The following is an 11,486-nucleotide window of genomic DNA, read 5'->3' on the forward strand; positions in this document are numbered from 1 at the left end:
AACTTTTTATAGATATCTATATCTATAGCTATATCTATATCTATATCTATAGCTATATCTATATCTATATCTATAGCTATATCTATAAAAAAATCTATAAAAATAGATATAGATATCTATATATCTGCCTAGATAGATATCAAAATGACAAAAAAAATTACTTACTCATAAAATAAGCAAATAAATTAGATATTAAAATAATCAATATTACCCACTGGTAAAATAAATGAATAAAACAATAATAAGTGGGTTTTTAGTAACTGAATAACACACCACCTCTTTTTCAAAACCATTTTTACTGTCTTAAAGAAACTTTTATAACTTATTTACAAAGTGTTTTGATTTTTTTTTTTTCCCTTTAAGATACAAAGCAATAAGTTAACATTTTCAATATAAAACTAAACTTTTGACATATAAGAACACTAAACACAACGGTTCTCAGTAATCACAGATTCCAAAATTTCACAAAGATGTCAAAATTCAATTTCACAAAAGCATCATGGGTACTTACAGGCACGCAGAACAAAACAGAGGGCAAAAAAAAAAACTGTGCAACATTTTTACAGAACACTAATAACATTATGTACAGGGGTTGGGGGGGGGGGGGGTTCCTAAAGATATTAACTTCTTCATACTTCCACCATACTGCACTGCAATAGGTGGGTTATCCAATAGCCGGCATGCAAGGGCTTCATATATGCACACTGGGGGTGGAGGGGGATTTCATTGATTTTCTAGACACTGGTAAAAAGGGCCAAATTTTAAAAGTGAATTTTCTACAACAGCCAATTGTCTTGTTTTCTAAGATTTTGCACTGTTTCACATTATTTAGGTATTGGGCAAGCAGGCCCTATTTTGTCTAATCCATATTAACAGATTATAGTATTTCTACAGGGCAGAAGGTGATAAAAAAAATGAAGAAACACACAGTACCAACCTCAAAGTATAAAAAAAAAAAATTTTTAACAATTGTTTTTGCATTAACAATAACTCGATTCCCTTTTTTTTATTATTATTATTATCAAACACTCCAGTTTGCCAAACTGGTATTTTCTATCACATTTGTGTTGATCCACATTTTTGCTCCAATAAATAAGTAATTTGCTGATCCACCAAAATTGAGACAGTTCCTCTGGCATGGAGATAGAATAACGGCTTCCTATAGGGGAATTTGCTGATTGTGGGTTGGATTGGTGGGGGGAGAGAGGTTGGAGAATGGGCACGAATTACCAAGAGACAAAGACAGACATAAGAGGGTCGGTGTCATTGTTCCTCCATCTACAAACATCTTTGATTCCAATTGTCCTTAGAGTATGGTGTGTGCCTGTATTCTCCACTTCTGGCTACCAGGCTCTCCAAGTCTCCAGTGCCTGGGCATAGAATGGGTAGAGAGTGCTCTGCCAACTGTTGGGTACCAGCCCGCCTCATGTTGCATGTTGTGAGCTCCACCACTTTGTCCACTGGAGTCACCACGATTAAAGGCACAGAGCTTCTCCTCTAAAGTGGACTTTATTTTTATTTTTTTCTTATCAGATAACTATGCAGTTTTATGAAAAAGGTCCCTTTGGGCAGATTTGGCCGAGGTGATCACATCAGCTGAGGCTGCTGCATAGCTTCTTGGTGAGCTGATGGGTACCAGGAGGTGTAGCTTGGAATGTAAGCTGTCCCAGAAGTGGCCTTCCCAGAAGAACTGGAGCTGTTCCATACCGGGGGCACTGGGGGGGAACCGGCAGAAAGTGACCTACCATTAGCTAGGGCGCTGCTTTCCAGTGCTGCCCCCCCTTGCTTCATCAGTTTCTTGAATTTAGACCTTTTGTTCTGGAACCAGATCTTCACCTAATGGAAGAAAACGGTTTAACCGTTAAATCCAGCATCTAAAACAAAAACTCTGCACAAAAGTAAAAGCTCAACACAAAAACAAATTCTCCTACAACAAGAAATATGCATGCATATGCATCCATACATGTAAACAACAACATATCATTTACATATATATTATAAATCTACATAAATGCAAGGCCCTGCATAATGTGTTGCCTTTTTTTCTAATATGCTTCCTACCTACACATACGAATATCTACATATTTATGTTATATAGATAGATAGATAGATAGATAGATAGATAGATAGATAGATAGATAGATAGATATTATATATATATATATATATATATATAGATAGATAGATAGATAGATAGATAGATAGATAGATAGATAGATAGATAGATATAATAGAGAGAGAGAGAGAGAGAGAGAGAGATATTATATTTGTATATATATATATATATATATATATATATATATATATATATATATATATATATATATAGATAGAGAGATATTATCTCTCTCTCTCTCTCTCTCTCTCTCTCTCTCTCTCTCTCTCTATATATATATATATATATATATATATATAAACACTTTTATGCATGCATTAATATCTGCTTAGGCTTTTTTCCAGCATAAGCTTTATATTTCTGGTTATTTTTTTCTGTACATGTTATATATATGTTAATATATATGTGACGGAATTTAAATAATTTATTATGTATTTATATCTTATAGTTTCATGCTTTCACCAGTATTAATTTATTCATTAAATAATGTGGTAAGATTAACATCAGAATCAGTGTTTATAATTCCATAAAATAAAGAATTTTAGCTGCTAAGAGGTAACGCACACATAACATGTAGTCAGCGCTAAAACCATTATAATATGTATATGATCTAAATAATTTAATGGTATAGATAAACTATAACTAAATGGTGTATGCTATAACCGTTACAATATGTATATGATCTAAATAAATGAATGGTATAGATAAACTATAAAATAATTGGTGTATGCTATAACCGTTATAGGTATATGCTATAAAGAAAAACATTATATAAATAAATAGTATATGATATAACCATTATATAATGTTAATGCTAAAAAAAAAAAAAAAAACTATAAATAAAAATAGTAAAAGGTATAATCATTTTAATTAAATCTACAGCAATATCTATAAAAACGAAGGTCCATGACTATGTAATGGGCATTGTGTGCAGTACATTAGCCCCCGGCTAGGTGCAGTGCTTTCTGTCGTGCGTTTTATTTTTATTTAATTTGGCAAGCACGTGTAACATACAATTAACAAAATCCCTTCAGTGTATCCTGTCAAGATAGATTGTTCATATAACTGATTGTTATAAAATACCATCACTTGCACTTTTAAAACTCCACCTTACTTTACTTAACCATTTAGAAACCAGCCTACAATGCTCTCAAGGGCTCGTAATGTATCTAACAAAACAGAGCAACATTTTCTGTTATGATTATTTTGTTCAGAAAGCACACAAGGGCAGCATTGTAATTTCTTATAAATAATGAGAGATAAATACAAATCATCTGCCATTAAACGAAATAAATAAAAAAATAAGATCGAGGCATTCCAATGCAGCTGTAGCAGGCAAATGCCGACTATTATTTGGCACGCCAGGGCTTTGTAGCTAGGCCACTCTTTTTTTTTTAATCATGGTAGAGTTTTTTATATATATATATATATATATATATATATATATTATATATATATATATATATATATATATATATATATATATATATATATATATATATATATATATGCTAGGCCAAAAAAAAATCAACATGCAATGGTGTCCTTGATCATAGTATAGTGTCAGAATAGCGATGCCAAATTAAGATTAAAGTGTAGCCTTAGGGTAGTGCCAGGAACATCCAACTAACATGACACACATGGGTGTTTGGGTTGTATGACACCTGGGTTTTAGTAAGTAAAAGGAAGGGCACTGGGGGCAGTGGTGCCAAATTATGAGCTAAGCAGTAAAGATATGTGATGAAACTGTGTTTTGGCATGTGTGGCACCTGGGTGCCAGGTCTGTAAAAAGGGTGGCAGGATATTTAGGAGAAGTATATGGGAAATGCCACCTAGGTGCCAGGGCTAAACCTGTCCCGGGACAGGCATTTTGGTGCCAGGACTTGAAGAAGGGTGGCAGGATATTTAGGAGGGGCATATGCCACCTAGGCACTAAGGTTATGTGTAAAACTGCCCTGGAACAAACATCTGAATGTCAGGTCTGTAAGAAAGGTGTCAAGGTATGTAAGAAGATTATATATAAGAGCGGTAGATGCACCTGAGTGCCAGGTCTGTAAGAAGAAGGGTGGCCGAATAAGTAAAAGGGGTACATGCCACCTGAGTGCCAGATCTGTGCCACATATAAGAGGCATACATGCTATCTGGGTGCCGGATCTGTAAGCAGGATGTCAGGATTTGTAAGAAGGGTATATATAAAATGAGTTATGCCACCTGGGTGGCAGAGCTCTAAGGAGGGTAGCAGGATATGTAAGTGTGGTACATATAAGAAGGGCATATGCCACCTGGGTGCCATATCTGTAATAAGGGTGTTAGGATATAGGGGTACATGCCACGTGGGTGCCAGATCTGTAAGGAGGGTGGCAGGAAATGTAAGAGGGGTACATGTCACCTGGGTGTCAGATGTGTAAGGAGGGTAGCAGGGTATGTAAGAGAGGTGCATGCCACCTGGGTGTCAGATCTGTAAAGATATATACCCACTTAGATATCCTGCCATGCTCTTTACAGATCTGACACCCAGGTGGCATGCACCTCTCTTACATACCCTGCCATGCCACCTAGGTGCCAGATCTCTAATAAGTATGGTAGGATATGGAAGAGGAGTATATGTCAGTTGGGTGCCAAATCTGTAAGAATGGTGGCAGGGTATGTAAGAGGGGTACATGCCACCTGGGTGCCAGATCTGTGAAGAACGCGGTAAGTTACCTAAGTGGATATATAAAAGAGGGGTATATGCCACCTGAGTACCAGATCTGTAATAAGGGTGGCAGGGTATGTAAGAGGGGTACATATCACCTGGGTGCAGATCTGTAATAAGGGTGGCAGGGTATGTAAGAGGGGTACATATAAGAGGGGTATATGTCACTTGGGTGACGGATCTGTAGGGAGGGTAGCAGGGTATGTAAGAGGGGTACATATAAGAGGGGTATATGTTACTTGGGTGCCAGATCTGTAGGGAGGGTATCAGGGTATGTAAAAGTGGTACAAATAAGAGGGGTATATGTCACTTGGGTGACAGATCTGTAGGGAGGGTAGCATGGTATGTAAGAGGGGTACATATAAGAGGGGTATATGTTACTTGGGTGCCAGATCTGTAGGGAGGGTATCAGGGTATGTAAAAGTGGTGATACATATAAGAGGGGTATATGTCATCTGGGTGCCAGATCTTTAAGGAGGGTAGCACTGTAGGGTATGTAAAAGTGGTACAAATCATCTGGGTGCAGGGTATGTAAGAGGGGTACATGCCACCTGGGTGTTGAAGCACAGAGCTGTGTGGGCTAGGTGCCATGTGGATAGAAGAAACCGATAAAATGAGTAGAGGGTACCTGTGTCTGGGTAAGTCCCAGGGAGGCTGCCAGCTCCGCTCTCTCGGGCAGTGCCAGGTACTGGGTCTGCTGGAAGCGCCTATTTAATGCCTGTAGCTGCAGACTGGAATAGATAGTCCTTGGTTTCCGAATCTTCTTCCCTTTGCCATTAAATCGAACCTCACCACCTTCCACCACCGTGCTCTTCTCGGTCTCTGCCCCTGCATGGCACAAACACCAAAAAACAACATTAAGCAAAAATCAGGTAGAAAAACAACAACAACAACAACAAAAATAATAATAATAAGGGAAACAGATGAAGTGTGAGAAATGAGAAAATAAAGCTGGAGCAGCCAGTGCAAGCCTCTATGTTTTTCTTTCCAGCATGCTGCAGTTTAGGTTTAATTACCCTTAATTGCATACATTGTTTATAGCGCCACGCAATAAATAATTAGGCAGGCTAATGCGCACATCTGGGCTGATGCTGAGCGCGGAGCTCAGATCTATGTGTGGCTGCGGGGGGACGGAGCGGTAGGTCGGTCGGTTGGTCGGTGCCTTTAGAGAGTAAGAGAAGATTTGTACTGTACCTGGCTCCTCTAAGCGGCTCTGGCTGAGGCTGGAGCTGTTGGGGTAGGGCTGCACGGTACTGATGTAGGGATTAGAAGTATGGCTGCTCACCGAATTCACATAGGGGTAAGCCAGCGGTCTGGAGAAGGAAGAGGCGCCGCTGTACGACGTGTCGTGCTGGGCTGAGTGCAGGCAGTGCATGGAGTAATGTCCATGGGACATGGGGGATGGAGGCATCTGCTGGTTCGGCGGCCCGAACTCCATGAACACCGCCTTCCCTGACACCGGGCTGTTCAGACTTTCTGGCATAGTAGTCATGGTCATTGCTTCTGTCTTCCTGGGTTTTTTTCCCCCTGCCTCTATTTTTTTTTTTAAAGGGGGGAGGGGGAGATATAGTTTTGCCTTATTTTTTTTTTTTTAAGGATCCCCCTTTTTTTAATTTTTTTTTCCAATGGGGGTCCTCCCGGAAGAAAAAAAAAAGGGATCCCAATTTAGACGGATCGGATTTTTTCACTTTCCATTCATAAGAAAAAAAATGGAGTTTTGCCTCTTTAGGGGAAAAAAAGCAAAAAAAAAAAGTCCTAGAGGCGCGAGGCTGTGCACAGAGCTACACAAACTCGCCCGAGAGCTTTGACTCAGCCCCGCTTTGCATATTCATGAGGCGGCGCGGCGGATTGGTCGGCTGCCTGAATCCGGGCGCTGCTATTGGCTAAAACGCGCCTCGCTGGGCAGCTTCGCTGACTAGGGGAGTGAGCGCGGAGAGGAAGAGCAGAGGAGGCTTTTCCCGGTGGCCTGTGATCTGCCATCTATAACAACAAGTCTGGGGGACCGGGGGACAGACACACGGGGGATCAGGGACACAAGGCGAGGGATTGTTTTAATCAGATACATCGTTTATTTTTCTTCCTTCTCCCATATTTTACAATTGCCCGGGGTTCGCCGCTCAATACAGCAAAGTGAGGCGCCCACACAGCACTTTTCCACTCAATTTGTGATTTAAGATAATAATTCTCCACACACGGTGAGAAAATCTGTCACATCCTGTAAACATCCACACACTGCAAGACTCAGTGGGCCTGGCCTGGGCTGAGATCTGATCTGTACACCCCGATGACCCCCTAAGATATGATCTGTACACCCCAGTGACCCCCTAAGATATGATCTGTACCCCCCAGTCACCCCCTAAGATATGATCTGTACACCCCAGTCACCCCAAGATATGATCTGTACACCCCAGTGACCCCCTAAGATATGATCTGTACCCCCCAGTCACCCCCTAAGATATGATCTGTACACCCCAGTCACCCCAAGATATGATCTGTACACCCCAGTGACCCCCTAAGATCTGATCTGTACACCCCAGTGACCCCCTAAGATATGATCTGTACACCCCAATGACCCCCTAAGATCTGATCTGTACACCCCAATGACCCCCTAAGATCTGATCTGTACACCCCAGTGACCCCCTAAGATCTGATCTGTACACCCCAGTGACCCCCTAAGATCTGATCTGTACACCCCGATGACCCCCTATGATATGATCTGTACACCCCAGGGACCCCCTAAGATATGATCTGTACACCCCAGGGACCCCCTAAGATCTGATCTGTACACCCCAGTGACCCCCTATGATATGATCTGTACACCCCGATGACCCCCTATGATATGATCTGTACACCCCAGGGACCCCCTAAGATATGATCTGTACACCCCAATGACCCCCTAAGATATGATCTGTACACCCCAGTGACCCCCTAAGATATGATCTGTACACCCCAATGACCCCCTAAGATATGATCTGTACACCCCAGTGACCCCCTAAGATATGATCTGTACACCCCAGTCACCCCAAGATCTGATCTATACACCCCAAGATATGATCTGCACACCCCAATGACCCCCTAAGATCTGATCTGTACACCCCAGTCACCCCCTAAGATCTTATCTGTACACCCCAATGACCCCCTAAGATATGATCTGTACACCCCAATCACCCCCTAAGATATGATCTGTACACCCCGATGACCCCCTAATATATGATCTGTACACCCCAGTGACCCCCTAAGATCTGATCTGTACACCACAGTGACCCCCTAAGATATGATCTGTACACCCCAATGACCCCCTAAGATATGATCTGTACACCCCAATGACCCCAAGATATGATCTGTACACCCCAGTGACCCCCTAAGATATGATCTGTACACCCCGATGACCCCCTAAGATATGATCTGTACACCCCAGTCACCCCAAGATATGATATGTACACCCCAATGACCCCCTAAGATATGATCTGTACACCCCAGTGACCCCCTAAGATATGATCTGTACACCCCAGTGACCCCCTAAGATATTATTTGTACACCCGTCACCCAAAGATATGATCTGTACACCCAAGTGACCCCCTAAGATCTGATCTGTACACCCCAGTGACACCCTATGATATGATCTGTACACCCCAATGACCCCACACGATCTGCTCTGTACACCCAGTGACCCCCCCTAAGATCTACACCACAGTGACCCCCTAATATCTGATCTGTACATCCCAATGATAGCCCAAGATCTGATCTGTACACCCCAGTGACCACCACCCCCCCCCCCCGATCTGATCTGTACACCCCAATGGCCCCCTAAGATATGATCTGTACACCCCAGTGACCCCCTAAGTTCTGATCTGTACACCTCAGTGACACCCTATGATCTGATCTGTACACCCCAATGACCCCCTAAGATCTGATCTGTACACCCCAATAATCCCCCAAGATCTGATCTATACACCCCAGTGACCCCCTATGATCTGTTCTGTACACCCCAATGATCCCCCAAGATCTGATCTGTACACCCCAGTGACCCCCCCCCCCCACAAGAGCTACACCTCAGTGACCCCCTAACCCACATGTCCTAATTACTCCAGGGAGTGGGGTCCTAATCTGTCACATTCTGTACAAATCTGTCACATCCTGTAAACATCCACACACTGCAAGACTAATCGGGTCTGGCCTGGGCTGAGATCTGATCTGTACACCCCAATGACCCCCTATGATCTGATCTGTACACCCCAATGACCCCCTATGATCTGATCTGTACACCCCAATGACTCCCCAAGATCTGATCTGCATACCCCAGTGACCCCCTAAGATCTGATCTGCACACCCCAGTGACCCCCTAAGATCTTCTCTGCATACCCCAATGACCCCCCAAGATCTGCTCGGCACACCCCAGTGACCCCCTAAGATCTTCTCTACATACCCCAGTGACCCCCCAAGATCTGCTCTGCACACCCCAGTGACCCCCTAACCCACATGTCCTACTTACTCCAGGGAATGGGGTCGTCCTACCACCAGTCACTTAATACCTGCAAATAAGAGCACCTGTCATGGCTACTGCACACCTACCCATCCATGAAGGGACTGGGAGGATCAATAAATGAAGATGGAACCATTTGATTCAAATGTAATCAATGTTTAAACTCACAAATGGCATATGTCCAAATATATACATTATAGTATGGAAACCCAAATATATATCTATATGTATGTTTCCTACATATTGGTGATTAGGACTTTATTCTTGTATACTGCCATTACTGGATGCATAAAGCTGTCATGGGGGATAATAATGGACATTCATTTGTTGTACCTATTTTACTGTCAAAAGGAGTTTCACATATAACAATATATATATATTCGGTTTTTTTTATTGTGCTTATGTATATATTCATATATGATGCTTCTATTCATCAACACAGGATTTAAACCCAGTTAGCCATGTGTAACATGCATGTAAAGTAACTATAACGTATAATGCAACAATAGCATTCATTATATATATATATATATATACACACACTGCACCTTGTTACACTTGTACCTGTGTGATTTTAAGAAGTGTATTTAGTATACAAATCCCAATCAGCACATTTGTGTGTATAATATATATATATATATATAAAGATATATATAAAGATATATATATATATATATATATATATAATGTGTGAAGTATATACCATTATGACTTGTGTCATCTGTACAAGGCATATATATATATATATATATATATATATATATATATATATATATATATATATATATATATATATATATTCAACGCAGGCATTGAACACCTATATATACTTGTGTCATCTGCACAAGACTAATGGCCCATACACACGATCCGAATATCGTACGACGGATCGTACGACTTTTTCCGCCTAATAGTCGCAAGTAAAATTAAATAGGTTATTAAAGTCACAAAAATTCTCGTACGACCGAAAAAAGTAATCGGAAGTGATGTCATGTGTTGTAATGTAGTTGTATTGTATTTTCGGACGACAACTGTACTGACTAAACGAAAATCGTACGATCTGACATCGTACAAGGAAAATTTGTGTGCATGTCCGATCGAATAATATCGGATGAACTGTCGAGATCGGCTCTCGAAAGTAGTGTACACACGATCCGAAAATCGTACGATCCTTCATCGAACGATCGTTTTCGTCCGATATTCGGATCGTGTGTACGCGCCATAAGGCTGGATTCACACCTATGCATTTTTAGTGCTTTTTACATTTTTCAGATTTGCTACAGTCCATTTAACATGGTTTCCTATGGAAAACGTTCTGTAGTGCAAATCTGCAAAAAGTACTAAAAATGCATAGGTGTGAATCCAGCCTTATACAGTATATATGTTTGTTTGTTTTTTGCAAAGCAGGCATCTACCTATCTACTTACATGTATGGCATGTTACTTAAAAATGTACATGTGCTAATGTATATATTCATATATGATGTTTATATTCATGTGCATATATATGTGCATTTATATGTGTATTTAATTTTTTTATGTGTGTGTATATATATATATATATATATATATATATATATATGTTAGCTGCTACATGGAATATATATATATATATATATATATATATATATATATATATATATATATATATATATTCCATGTAGCAGCTAATATATATATATATATATATATATATATATATATATATATATTCCATGTAGCAGCTAGTATAAATATATATATATATATATATATATATATATATATATATATATTCTATCTCAAATCTCTGAGTAGGTGTTGGGTGTGAGGTCAGACCCTGCCCATGGGTGCTGTGTAGCATTGGGCAGTCCGGTGGTTTGTATTGTCGGCTCGGAGATTCCCCGTGCCTTGTAGGAGATAATTAGAGAGCGGCGGTAATGGTTTCTTTCCTAATTCGGTGGTGTGACTGTACGTGGCACAATGATCCGGTGGAACTGGTTCTCACGTGCAGCTGTATTGCTCCCTGATTCATTTGATTAAATGCTAGTCTCAAGTGCTCTGATCCCCAGCTGAAGCGGCCTCATTAGCATAACACTGATGTTTAATTTTCATACGCATAATTAGCCATATATTTAACAATAATAGCAACATGCTGCCTTTCACTATTAAACAGCCTGGGATTTGATCCTGCTCAGCTGAACTTGCAGCACC

The 11,486-nt window shown here is 40.5% G+C and overlaps 1 protein-coding gene across 1 annotated transcript; it reads right to left on the bottom strand.

The window, feature by feature from the left end:
- Positions 1-277: 277 nt before the first annotated feature.
- On the bottom strand, positions 278-6,394 carry DLX1 (distal-less homeobox 1). Its single transcript, XM_040357750.1, has 3 exons — positions 6,006-6,394; positions 5,440-5,639; positions 278-1,836 (listed from the first exon to the last, which is right to left on the bottom strand). The coding sequence occupies exons 1-3, from the start codon at positions 6,307-6,309 to the stop codon at positions 1,588-1,590; spliced, it is 753 nt and encodes a 250-aa protein (XP_040213684.1). The 5' UTR covers positions 6,310-6,394; the 3' UTR covers positions 278-1,587.
- Positions 6,395-11,486: the final 5,092 nt, after the last annotated feature.

The sequence above is a fragment of the Rana temporaria genome, chromosome 6 (assembly GCF_905171775.1).
Source record: "Rana temporaria chromosome 6, aRanTem1.1, whole genome shotgun sequence".
Classification (NCBI taxonomy): domain Eukaryota; kingdom Metazoa; phylum Chordata; class Amphibia; order Anura; family Ranidae; genus Rana; species Rana temporaria.

Bases quoted from the DNA above. Each gene is read 5' to 3' on its own strand.
- DLX1 (XM_040357750.1), bottom strand. From the start codon at position 6,309: ATGACCATGACTACTATGCCAGAAAGTCTGAACAGCCCGGTGTCAGGG. The intron at 5,640-6,005 runs GTACAGTACAAA...TGTGCCATGCAG, and splicing joins GAGCCGCTTAGAGGAGCCAG to GGGCAGAGACCGAGAAGAGC. The intron at 1,837-5,439 runs GTACCCTCTACT...TTCTTCCATTAG, and splicing joins TGGGACTTACCCAGACACAG to GTGAAGATCTGGTTCCAGAA.